Below are 13,676 nucleotides of genomic sequence, written 5' to 3' on the forward strand. Positions count from 1 at the left end.
CCCTATCGGATACAATTTCTGCAGCGTTGAAATTTACTCCTCTTTGGATTGATTAGTGTTTTGACCATTATTGGTATTCTAATATTAGAATCAATATTTTTAATAATTAATTATTGTCATCCAAGTGGGAGATTGTTAGATTAATTATTTAATTAATCAAATATGGATTGAAATAATTAATTATTAATTAATTATATTATGGTCAAATGTTATTAAACACTAATTCTTGATGGATTGTTTGATTGGGCTTTGTGTCTGAATGGACCGTGATGGGTTGGACCATTCAGTTAAGCCCAATGAGAGGTCTCTGCCCTCAACCGTTTAGTTATTTAAGCGTTGCCCCATTAGACGATTAACATACTGTGAAAACCCTAAACGACAATGAGGGTAGTAATCCTCTCATACTCATTCTCTTTGATGGTGTCTCAATTCAAAAGGTCTTCCAATTCTAAAAGGTTCTAAAAGATACACCGTTCTAATTATTCTTGATTAGTCTGTAATATTACAATATGCTATAATTTGTATCTATAGATTCAATTAAATTTATCAGGCACAAGATGCGATGTTTTATCGAACATAATAAAACTATTTTCTCACAATCCCACTCTATTTCACAAACAAGCAATAATAATAATAATAATAATTTTAAGAAGTATATTTTTAAAAAGGTTTCTATAAAATACTACAGATGTGAGAGATGTTAATACCTTCCTCTTGCATAACTAACATCCGAACCCAAGGTCTTTGTTTATTTTATTAGTTTTGATTTTAAAAACTTCTTTGCGTTTTGCTTCATTCTTTCTCCGTTTCCTTTAAAACAAAAAAAGCGCGGTGACACCACTTATACTCAAATCAGGGAGGTTTTCACCGTTACACCACTTACACTAAATTACTAATGAGACACTTACTAGATTTATAAAATTTCGTCAAAATCAAATTTTCCATCATTTTACTTAAAAATAATTTTATGAGAATACTGAAAATTTAGAACATAAATATTCTTGTTTCTTATGCATGTATTTCAATTGTGATTTCTGAATTTGAAATATTCACCCTAATACACACCACTTCTTATTTTTCTCACAATCTTTAAAGAGAAAATGGGTGATGCACTGACAGTGTAAAATATTTTTACACTGTCAACCAATCACCACCCATGTATCCAATTAAACCATTTTTTTATTAAAAAAAAACTTAATGACATGGCATATTTATGATTTTCTATTGGATGACAGTGTAAAATTATTTTACACTGTCAGTGCACTACTTTTTAGCTCATCTTTAAAACTATTTTATCTCATATAAATAAATGAAAATTTAAAGTATTGTTATATAAATTTAAATATTTAATTTTAGAAAATAATTAAAATATAGATTATTGATATAAATCAATAAAATTTAAAATTTTGTAATCATTTTAAAATTACAGTTACTTAATAATTTATATGGCAAATGAATTCTCATTACAAAAATTTCATAAATAAAAAATATAATAATGCCTTGGATTTAGAAGAGGAGGAAAGAAATGTGCAGCAAAATGTGAGAAGACTATACAGCTAAGGTTGAGACTTGAGAGGTTAAGGCCAATGCCATCATCTTAAACTTGCACTTGCACCGAGTACCTTGCACATTTTTTTTATTTAAAAAATATTAAATTATATAAACAATAATAATGAAATTAATTAATTATTAATTAAAACTAGTAATAAAATAGTGTGTTTTTCCCACAGCGAAGGAGGGAGAGAAAAGCGAAAACGTGAGAAACTTCTTCGCTTCAAATACAAAAACCTACTCACGCATTTTCTCTTCACCACGCATTCAACAACTTCTTCACTGTAAGATCCTCTCCCTCTCTCTTCTCTCTCTTATCTCTCTCTCATCTCTTACACACACTCACACACTCTCTACAACGAACACACACTCTTTCCCGCTGTAACTTTTCGTTTATTTTTCAACTTTCACAAACCATTTTCGTTATGGCGGGAACCCTCGTTTTTACGTTCTCGCCGATTTCTTATTTTTCTATACCATTTTCTCCGTTTCGATGTTTTCATGAATGTAGTGCGGCGAATTCCTCCCATTCGCCGCTTATTTATCCGACGCCGCCGGCGGTGTTAGCATATTTTGATGCTAAGTTGTTTACGCGTTCCGAGATCTCCAATAGAGGCACATTTTAGGGTTTCCTTTTGTTCTCTCGTATTGGGGCTTCGTCTCTGGATACTGCGATGTTGGAGGTTTTGTTTTCAATGTAGGGCTTTACTCGGTGCATTTATTGAAGAAATTTAATATTTATAACTGTCTTTTTTCCGTTTTTTTCTTGGTTTTTGGTGTTGGAACTTTGTGTTGAGTTTTTTTGGTATGAACATTAGGTCGCATTTTTAGGTCCTCGCATTGGTCTTATGCTGAATTTTCATTATGGTGTTTTTCAATAATGTCGCAATTGATCTTCCTGTTTTACGATTAATTTTCAATGTTTTTTCTGGGAAATAATTTAGGGTTCCTGCTTCAGAGACACTTAGCTAAATGGTTTAAGTTAAACTGGAAATTCATTTTCTTACCAGTGGTTTTCGTCTATGAATTGTAATTTACACATGTTATGTTTTTTTCTTAGAATAGGCTATTGAGTATTGACTCAGTTGAAGTTAATTTTTTTGTGCTGTGGTAGAAAGTGATTCACATTCGAGCAGCTTCTGTGTTCTGGTTACTTAGAACTTGTTGTTTAGGGACTGTTTATATTTTTTAATTGGGGGTGTATGCTATGGAACTCTTGAGATCATAGTATTTTACGATTTAGAGGTTAATGTTCTGTTGAATTTTCGATGCAGGGTGCATGTCTCTGAAAGGAACTGAGATTCTTTCTCAATGCCTCTTTTAAGGAAGAAGCCCTTTGCCTTGACTGAGCCTCCTCAAGATTTGAAGCCAGAGGAGCATGTTTACCAAGTTCGATTTACAAAAGAAATATTTCGGAATTATTCGTATCCTATATAACCCATCTTTTTTTTTTTGTTAGCATTAGTGTTTTACTGTCAATAACTTGAATATGGTTAGAAATTAGATTACTTTGGGTAATTTAGCAAATTTGGCCACTTATTGCGAAGTCCATGGATGATATTTGATTTTTGCATTTCTTGCATTGTCCTAGAAAGTGAGTGGATTAGATATGGCTGGTCTACCTTAACACAAAAATAGCGATTATTTGAGCCGTTTGAATCTATACCGCCAGAGGGTTTGGGCATGTAAAGTCACTGGAAAAACCGGCTTGACTTATGAAGAGGCTTTGGTGTCAGAACAACGAGCTACTGAAAAATTCCTACAATTTCCCAAAGAATTTATGACTCCTGCTTTAAAGATCATTCAGTACAGTAAGAGCTACTCTTTTTTGAGCTGGATAAATTTATTTTGATGTTATGTTATATTTTATTTTCTTTTGTTCTGCTTGAATATTTATATAGTTGGCTGCAACTGTCGAATTCTGATACTTGATAAATCCAGACTTTATGTGTGGTAGTTAATGTAGACGATCAATATACAGTATATAAATGTCTGTTTCAGAAGACATGGATGGATATGAAATTGCATCTATTAATGGATAACTTATTAGTTTAGTATATGTTTGGTTCTAGGTTGTTAATCTTGGATGGCGGCGCGTCCCCTAAAATGCTATAGCTACATAGAGGGTAACAGAATGACCGCCATTGTGAAGACTAAGCATAAATTCCAATCTAATGCATAAATGCTTAAAAATAGAAAAATACACCGATTTAAAGGAACAATTATACTAAATAATTAGCTTTCACCCCTTATCCCCAAGTGATGCTTCTTAACTTGCGTTTCTCATCCTGTTGAAGGGTGCTCAAAAACAAGGTTGTCAAAATTGGGATCTTGCATAAGACCGGGATTCGGGAGGGGATGGTGAGATCGTAAAATATAAGATCGTAACTAAGATCGGAAGATCCTACTCAATTATTTTTGTAAGGTCGAGAGGGGATAGTAAGATCGCAAAACATAAGATCGTAACAAAAACCGTAAGATACTACTTCAACGAAAAATAATACTACATATTTTAAGTATTTCCTCATGATATTTTTGTTGGCAAGTGTATTCGTGGGAAAATGGATGTTGCCGAACCGAAATTGTTGCACATTTGTATGTATGGTGGTGGCTGATTGTGGCTGGAATTGGCCAATCACACATAAATATTGGTTTTACCATTTTTATTCTCAATTTGACTACGACTCACTGTTTTACTTAAGAACTAGATCGTTGGGGTTGAGTGAGATCGTAAAATCGTAAGATTTTAAGATTTAGATAGTGATTTTGATCACCATGCTCACAAATACTCCCTCTGTTCCTTTTACAAGTGTCGTTTTTTTACTCTGTACAGATTCCAAGGAAGCTAATAAATGTTGTTACTTTTCAAACAACAATTTTCACTAACCTATAATATGCTAAACTATTTATTATATCCATTTGACTTTTTTCTCTTCCTAATAAATAATCATAAATAAATTTTGACAAAAGTAAAATTAATACTACTTTGAATATTGCAAGCGACAGCTAAAAATGAACAAAAATTCATCATGAAAGCAACACTTAAAAAGGAACGAGGGGAGTATAAAAAACAATTGTTTTTCTGCTCGTCTTTATAAGAGTTCCACTACCAACCGGTATCTAGGTCGTCACCAATAGGTTTAAAATAACCGTTGTTGTTGGAAGTTAGTGTTGCACTTGCAAAGACAGAGGATGATGATACCATGGTTATCAAAAGAGAAACAGGGCAAGGCAAATAGAACAGACGTTGTAGTTCTAAACAAAGCAGCCAAAAATAAGTTACCAAAGAAAAAGAGTTAAAGCAGACACTGAGAGAGAGGGAGAAATAACAGAAAAAGAAGAGAAGGGAAACAGAGCAAAAGAGTTTAATACTAACTTCTGAAGAGAAATAGATCAAGGAGAAGAGGTGAAGCAGAACGAAGAAGCAGAAGAGAGCGAAGAATAAGCAGAGGAGAAAAATGAAGAATGCTGAAGAACCAATGGAGAACGACGGAAAATGCAGAAGAACCAATTGAGAACGGTGAAGGCAGAGGAGAACTATGAATCAAAATGAGAAAAAATGGCGAAACAGAAGAAACATAACACATGGGGGTTAAATATTAGGTCACTAAAAGGTTTGGAAAGACAAAATTTACCCTTAAAAATTTAAAATTACATTTCAAAATATTAGGGTTTTTAAATTTCCCCTAAAATGAGAATAGCCACCATCAAGATACTAATTACCCCGCCACCAAACTGTAATTTGCGGCCGCTATGGCACTACCGTTGATATCACTTCACCGCCACCAAACTGTCTAGTTTGGGAAAATATTTTCTATTTTCACTTTTAATTACTAAGTTGCCTCCCTGTTTCCATTTGTTTTGCATTTTCAAAAGATTTGTGCAGTAAACAATGAATACAACTTTTTTTCGTTGTTTCTTGTAAATATTCAAAAACAAGAAACAAACTGAAAATAAGGTGACTAAGTAGATGTTATTTGTCTTTTTGGTTGCATTAAACATTAGTAGAAGAATACTGTGAAGCTGGTCAATTATACAATTACTTTGCTTTTCATCAGAATGCCCATATTATCTTTCACCTGGAATGAGTTGATTAGTTATAATTTGTTATTGCAGGTATGGTTCCTTTGAAGGAACTTGCCGATTCTATTTATGAAAAACTGCAGGAACGTTTGTTTGTTGGTGCGGAACTATATGGGAAAAAAGATGACAATGTATGCCCATGCAGAATATTAAAAGTCATCCAGGAAGGAGTCAACAAATACCGTTATGAGGTAGCTTGGCTTGACAAAACCAAGAATGTAAGTGAAAAAACAGAAATCTGTGCAGAAGATTTGGTCCAAAAGAAGCCGCTTTTTAGTAGAAATATTCTAAAGTCCTTTATCCGAGAATCTACATACCGAAATGCCCCTTGGGTTTTACATGACAAACTGGCACAAAATCATGGCATCTCAACTGATGTTCCTGAGGAGTTAAGAGGAAAGGTTTTTCTCAAAGACGGACTTATAGTTTGCTCCAAGAAAAGAAATAATGAGGTAGATCAAAGGAACATATGCTGTTTTTGTTTCCTTTTATGTTTTCATATGAAATAATAATTTACTTATGGGATATAGTCAATGTTATCTAGATTGCAATTTAAATTGCAAGATTGTTCAAATTTACGAAGTTACTTGCCCCACAATCTGAACCATCAACAAGATTGTGTTTTGAGCAAATTTATATGATTCTGTGTGATCTTGGGCATTTCTGTGCACAAAATCTCTAAATTGTCATTTTTCATGCCAGGTTTTCTATGCAACCATATTGTGTGTTTTTTCCTGCACAGTCTGCACTAACATTTCTGGTTTTTTGCACAACCATTTTTTTTGCTTTCTTCTGCTCTTCATAATTTTTGTTTTCAATAGCAATTAGGAGAAAGAAAAATGCGGGTTTGGTCCGGTCATGTGAGAGAGGATTTTTATCTCTATTTTCTTTCTAATCATTTTTACGGCTGTCTTTTATTCATATTGATTTGGGCTGAGTTTTGGACACGAAGTCCCAGTTATAGATTTAAAAAGAATGAGGAATTAATTTTTAATATCTCTTAAATATATTAATTTATTATGTTATCAATCTTTCTTAAATAATCAATTAAAGTTAAATAATATATGTTCACGTACACGTGCGTGTATGTATATAAACACAACATACACATGCGAATGTGTGTACCTATTTCATTTTCATAAGATCTTACAATCTCGTTACAGTCTTGCTCCCTCCTCCCGATCCAACGTAATTAGTTGGGTAAGATCTCTCAATCTTGGTTGCAATATGACTTTTTGCGATCTTGCTACCCCTTTTCCGGTCTTAAGACAGATCTCGATATCACAACATTGAATATAGTAACAAATGGGATACAATAAATTAGGGTTATGATAAATTAGGGTTTCATTTTTCGAATTTTTATTGTGAGTGAATTTCTTTGTCATGGTCAGGAATCAATGGAGGAAGCTGATAAGCGTAAGAAGAATAAGTTAGACAGGACACTAGTCAATGGTTCTGCACAAGAGAAAGGTATTGTTCATATATAAAGCAATTTTTGGCTTCTTTTGTTTAATAATTTTATAAGTTTTTTTATTAAATTTTAATTTGAAACTTATTTTCCTACTATCATTTCTTTTCTCTTCTCCTATTATATTCGTGTTGTGTATCTAATCAAAAAACATTTTCTATTGTGGCTTTAGATATTTATACCTGCTCGGAAAAATGTTATTTTTTTTAATGAAAGCCTGGTAAAATCTTTTGCAACCCAAGAGTTTTCTTGCCACATAATATTTTTTTGAAAAATATAACTTGACCTCCATTGATGAAAACTTGTGATTAAGTTTTATCTAAAAAAAGGCTGTTCTCAAATTTTCCAGAAAATGGAGAATGCAAGGAGATACCAATAAAATACCCCATTGATGATCTATTGGTGAAACCTAGTCCAGATGACCCTGTTTTCACTGACCGCCCTTCTCCGTCAAGAGACTTCAATGTTCCAGTTCATTGTGTAGGGGATCTCTTAATGGTTTGGGATTTTTGTACTTCTTTTGGTAAACAGTTAAACTTGTGGCCCTATTCTCTGGAAGATTTTGAAAATGCAATCTGCCATAAGGATAGCAATGTGGTTCTCCTTGTGGAATCTCATGCTGCACTTTTTCGAGTTCTCATCAAAGATGATGGTGAATACACTTCAGTGGTTGAGAAACGGAAGTTGAAGAAGGTTACCACCTAACTTATACATAACTCTTTTTGTTAAACTTAGTCTCATCACTTAATAGCTGTTCAGACTTCATGAGATGGCTTTCCAGTTGACTCTTGTTGCTATCTGGTATCCTTTGTGTCCTGCTTAATTTAAGTTGATCCTATCACTGATTTTGATATGACTATCGCATTCATTTTTATTTTCAGATAACAATGGTTAACTGGAGAGAATATTTGTGTGATTTTCTAGAAATGATCAATATTCCTCGATTACGGAACTATGAAGCAATCATAAGGAGGGGACATTATGGCCTTGTAGATGCCAATGCTAAATTAGAGCTCTTATCCGAGTTGGTCAATCGAGTTATTGAAACTGCAGTTTTCAGGGAGAAGTTTGATAAGATTATGGAACAGCGGCATGAACTTGGGGCCTCTAAAAGGGAAGTAGCAATAGAACTTGGTAGAAAGAGAAGAGAAAAAAAAGAGAGGTTGAAAGCTGACTTAGAAAGCAATGGGCATCATTTAGTAGACAGTGCAGATATCCTAACAAACAATAATCACATTATGCAAAATGGACACATGGAAAAGAAAACAAATGGAGAGATAGAATCATCCAGGCAAGACAATTCACTGGGTAGTAGGTAAGATTTTATCAAGGGTACTGTTTATGAGTGCCTATACTCACATTATTATGGTTAGTGCATTTCACCAATTTTCTTCTTGAAATTCAATTTGCAGTGGGATTAAGCATTCAGGTCCTGCTTCAGAAAAGACTCCTAAAAATCTGGATTCAGAGCTGAAAGAACCACCAGAAAATGGAAAAGAAGTATTCAGAAAGAAATTATCAAAACAGTTGAAGGCGGTGGTTAAGGATTCATCAGAGAAGAATAGTATAGAGCGGAGGGTAATACTGCAACTATCTACTTGCTTATCTTGTAGTCTGTTCTTGTAATGAAGTTTTAATTGCCTTTTTATTCATTACTATGCAGAGAGAATACTTTGAACGAGAGATGGAGAAACGAACTATTCGTAGAAGCCCATTAGGTAAAGACCGAGATTACAATAGGTATTGGTGGTTCCGCCGCGATGGAAGGATATTTGTTGAAAGCTGTGACTCTAAGGAGTGGGGATACTACAGCAGCAAGGAAGAGGTACTTAATGAAGATAACCGGCTATATTTGCATTTTGTTTATGTATATTTGTTCTAATTTTCTGTTGGCATGTGGGAATAGCTTGATGCATTGATGGGTTCACTGAATTGCAAGGGCGAGCGGGAAAGGGTGCTGCAAAAACAACTGGAAAAAAATTATACTAACATATGGTGAGTTTGGTTAGCTTTCATGCTGAATGCCTTTATAACAGTTTTATTTGATGCATATGCGTTAGTAGAAGTCTTTGCTTTAATTTTGATAACCTAACATTAAACATAGTGACATACACATGCTTCTCGGGTCATTTATACTTTAAGCAGCTAAAAATAAATGAAATGAAGGAATAAATCTTAGAAACAAAACAATATTATGTGTGGTGATAGGGTTTACACTCAACCTCTGATTGAATGTAGAACCAGCTTAGAAATTCTCATATATGATAAAAACTTATTGAATAGATACCCTAAGTTGTTTTTCCAAACAATGTAGTTGTGTATAGCTGTTATTAAAACTGAGAGCTACTGATACTGTAATTCAGTATTATTTAGATTTTACAAAAACAAAGTTAAAGTTGGATTTTAAATTACATTAATAGTGTGCTAATTTGTTGTAGTTTATTTAACAAAACATTCAAATTAGACAAGCATTTTTTAAACTTTTGGAAGAATTCCCTTCATATTCACTTTATTAATTGTCATTTATATATATATATATATATATATATATATATATATATATATATATATATATATATATATATATATATATATATATATATATATATATATATATATATATATATATATATATATATATATATATATATATATATATATATATATATATATATATATTCCCCTTTGACTTCTGGAGATTTTTACTTTTCTGTTGCATATTTACAGTTCAGAACTGCAGAAAAGATCGAAGGATTTGGCACAGAATATTGCCATAGACGAGGCTGTACTTCGAAGGTCTACTCGTGTTCGAGCTCCACCAAGGGAAAATCCTGCTCATGCTTTCCTCAAATATGTTAACAAGTGGAAAGATGAGTAAGCATCAATGACTGATTGGAATTTTTAAGGGACCGAGTTGGTTCATAGCAAAGAGAGTAATGTAGGTTTTGGATCCATTTTGGATGATAGACAAGCTTGGTTATGCTTGTTTCTGAAATTTTGCATGTCTTGCACCATTCTTCAATAATACTAGTAGAAGCTATTATTTTCTAGGATCGGTAAACCATGTTTGTTTCACTTCAATCATTTGTAAGCCATGCTTTTCATTGGGGCTTAAAATGGCAAATAGCGGTTTACTCATTTTGTTCCAGTGACTAGGGAAGCTCCAATATGAATATAAAGCTTAATTCTTCTGATCGGATTCTGTTTCCATTAGGCAGGAGGATCCCATTAGAGAGGAATGACCTGCTGGATCCAGAGCATGGTCATTGCCAAACTTGAATTTGCTACATTTAGTTCATGGGTGACTGAACTGAACAAGAGTTAATTTTTTTATTAGTCCGTCGGGGTAAGTTTCTTAGTTTGCAAACGCCCTCTATACATATTTGACAAAGTAGGTAAACATAATCCGTTTTAGATTTTCTTTAATGATTTTTAGTGTTGCGTTTTTTTTTAATTTACAAAGAAAAATTAAAAAAATATTAGTTTAATTAGTTATTTTTAAAATGTTATTTTAAATATTTTATTATTTTATTGAATTTTTTTAGATATTAAAATTTTAAAAAGTATTTAATTTTTAAGTTATTTTGAATATTTGTTTTAAAAAAAATATTTTTGGGATATAATTTTTTGAAAATTTTGCAATTTAAGTGGAAAACTAATTTGGGCTCCCGTCCCAATAATAAGAGGGCCTAAAAATTATTATTTTTTGAATAACCAAGTATTGAAAAAAAATACACAGATAACCATGTTCTGAGAAAATTATGCAAATAATTATGTTTTTATTAAGGAGACGTCAAATGACTCATCTTTTTAAAAGTATAAGGGAGGTGTCAAATGGAATGACTCTTAGGTTCCTCTTCTTAAAAGTATAAGGGAGGCGTCAAAGGAGATGACTCTTATGTTGACTTAGCCATCTCAAATGGCGCCTAGATACATTTTATTTTATTTTATTGATTTTTTATATTAAAAGAATAAGTGACAATTACATAACTAAACGACTTCATTAATAATTAAACGATTACATTTTTCCAATTGCATTTGCTCTTGTCTAAGGAGAGATTGGTGGTGGTTGGAGTTTCTTTTTCAAGAATCTCCGAACACACGTGGCTCCGCAACCTGGTATCTGCCTGATCTTCGACAGACATGCTTCTATTGAGAGTACAAACAATAATTCTGCTAATGGTTGACATAACCCCCTTCTACTCATGTCTACTGCGTAAGACATATCGTACAAAATTTCATGCGGGAGATCAAAGACAGAGTTCTTCGGAAAACAATTATGAACGCCATGTATGCATTATTAACACAAACTTCGTTCCAACACTGTCGCAAGGAGATCAGATTGTCAAATCTAGATGCAGGTAGGTGGATTAATAATATTCCAGTGGAGAAATGGACGAGGTCATACGACAATGGACAACAATGGGGCCACATGACAACAAATCTTATTGAATCAATGAATGGTGTCTTCAATGGCATACGCAACCTCCCAGTAACCGCTTTGGTCCAATCAACATATTTTAGGATGACTTCATTGTTTTCAAAAAGAGGTGAAATGTGGAATGCGGTGTTACAATCGGAACAATTAAGGAGTGAAAGCAACATAATATTTATACAGGCAGAAAGTGCCAAAGCACACACTCATCATGTGACAAGATTCGACCGACATAACCACAACTTCATTATCAAAGAGACAATCAACCACAACGAGGGGCTGCCAAGACAAGGGTATAGGGTTATGCTACCATCTCGTTGGTGCGGTTGTGGAAGGTTTCAAGCCTTTCGTATGTCTTGCTCTTATGTCATTGCGGCATGTATGTATGCTCATCAAGATGCATTACTACTTTTATCTCCCATTTACAAGGCATAAACTTTGCTCAACGTATACAACAATGACTTTCCAGTGGTAGCAAAACCGGATTATTGGCATGCGTACAAAGGAGACATAGTTTGACACAATGATCAAATGCGAAGGAATAAAAAGGGTCGTCCCAAAAGCAAGCGTATCAAAACGGAAATGGACTCCCTTGACAAGCTAGAAAGAAAGTGTGGTTTATGCCGTCAGGTCGGACACAACCGAAAAAATTGTCCCACTCGTGCTACTAGTTCGACAGCATAAAAATTGTATTCACATTATCTGCACTTTTTATTATGTTAACAGAATGTTTTTCATTACGAACATTTGTTACAACATATCAAATACAAACAAGACATCAAGTGCCATAAAGACTAAAACAAGCGCACAAACACCAAATAAACCAACAACACATACGCCACATAAAAATAAAAGCAACAACATAGCTAAGAAATTACAACCGTCAAAATAATTTCATCTGATTCGTGCATCAGTGAGATTACGTCTCTGTCTGTTTTGACTTCCTCCAACCAACAACGAGGTTTTCCAGTTGCAAGTGAAGTTGCTGTTCTTCTTATCTAAATCTTTCTAATTTGTTCACCATCTTCGATGTCCCCGTCTAACCATCGCATCAATTCTCTCTTCAAACGCTCTATGGAATGAATGTGCCAAAATTTCATTTTCATCAGAGGTTTGGTGGCCGAGAAAATAACCTACCTGTCTCTTGTTAAAATTATGAGAGATGTCATGACGCAAAATAAGAAGAGAATGAGAAGAGAATGTGAGAAAGTGTGAACAATGTTGGAGATGTAGGTGTTTTATTTATAGAAGACACGAATGCATGTAGGAGCCAAATCAATTGGCGCCTCTTCACAAATTTATAAAGGAGGCGCCATCTTACATGGCTAGTTCAAAAAGTCATGCACAGAGGAGCCATCCCATTTGGCGCCTCCCTTATACTTTTAAGAGGAGGAGCCATCTCATTTGGCGCCTCCTTTATAATTTTTTCTGAAACATGATTATTTGCATAATTTTCTCTGAAACATGGTTATTTGCGTATTTTTTCCCTAATACTTGGTTATTAAAAAAAAACCGTCTAAAAAAATCTATGAATAATAAGCTTTCAAATACATAGACTTTAAAGTTAGAAGACTCTAATATTCAAATAGGACCAAAAGACACAAATAAGAAAAAAAAACTTAATTTTGTAAATAAAAGTAAAAAAATCTGTTAAAAATTTCAAACTAAAACAACTTTTAAAAAAAAAGAAAAAAAAAAGCTTTTTTCAATAAAATAAAATAAAAAATTGTTAAAATATTCCAAAATTAAAAAAACAACTTTTTTAAAAACTATATATGATTGATATATAGGATGAATATTAGTTATGACATGTATTCTCTCTTTGTAAGTATCGTACATATAACATGATACAGTTTTCTATTATCTGAATAAATATTAAGACAAAATGCTAGAGTTTTTAGTTTTGTTCTTTGAGGACTACATTGGGTATTTAGCTGTTGGATCGATGGCTTCTTCTGAACTAGAAAATGAAAATAAGGTTTATGGCAGCGCAACGAGATTAACGGTGGAGCTAGTGGTGATTGTTGAGCGAGGAAGAATCTCATAGCAGTAAAAATTACAACGAAAAGTGAAGTAAAGAAAAAAAGTTACGTAAACATGAAATGTTTTGAAGAAAATAAGACCCTCTTAATAGGGCTT

The 13,676-nt window shown here is 33.2% G+C and overlaps 1 protein-coding gene across 1 annotated transcript; it reads left to right on the forward strand.

Annotated features, from left to right (window-relative positions):
• The first annotated feature begins 1,708 nt into the window (after positions 1 to 1,708).
• Positions 1,709 to 10,240, forward strand: LOC131602927 (uncharacterized). Its single transcript, XM_058875153.1, has 11 exons — positions 1,709 to 1,835; positions 2,826 to 2,975; positions 3,190 to 3,362; positions 5,668 to 6,086; positions 7,026 to 7,104; positions 7,452 to 7,795; positions 7,984 to 8,417; positions 8,515 to 8,680; positions 8,766 to 8,927; positions 9,009 to 9,097; positions 9,830 to 10,240. Exons 2-11 carry the CDS (start codon positions 2,863 to 2,865, stop codon positions 9,978 to 9,980), a joined length of 2,130 nt encoding a protein of 709 aa, XP_058731136.1. The 5' UTR covers positions 1,709 to 1,835; positions 2,826 to 2,862; the 3' UTR covers positions 9,981 to 10,240.
• Positions 10,241 to 13,676: the final 3,436 nt, after the last annotated feature.

Source organism: Vicia villosa, linkage group LG5 (assembly GCF_029867415.1).
Source record: "Vicia villosa cultivar HV-30 ecotype Madison, WI linkage group LG5, Vvil1.0, whole genome shotgun sequence".
Classification (NCBI taxonomy): Eukaryota; Viridiplantae; Streptophyta; class Magnoliopsida; order Fabales; family Fabaceae; genus Vicia; species Vicia villosa.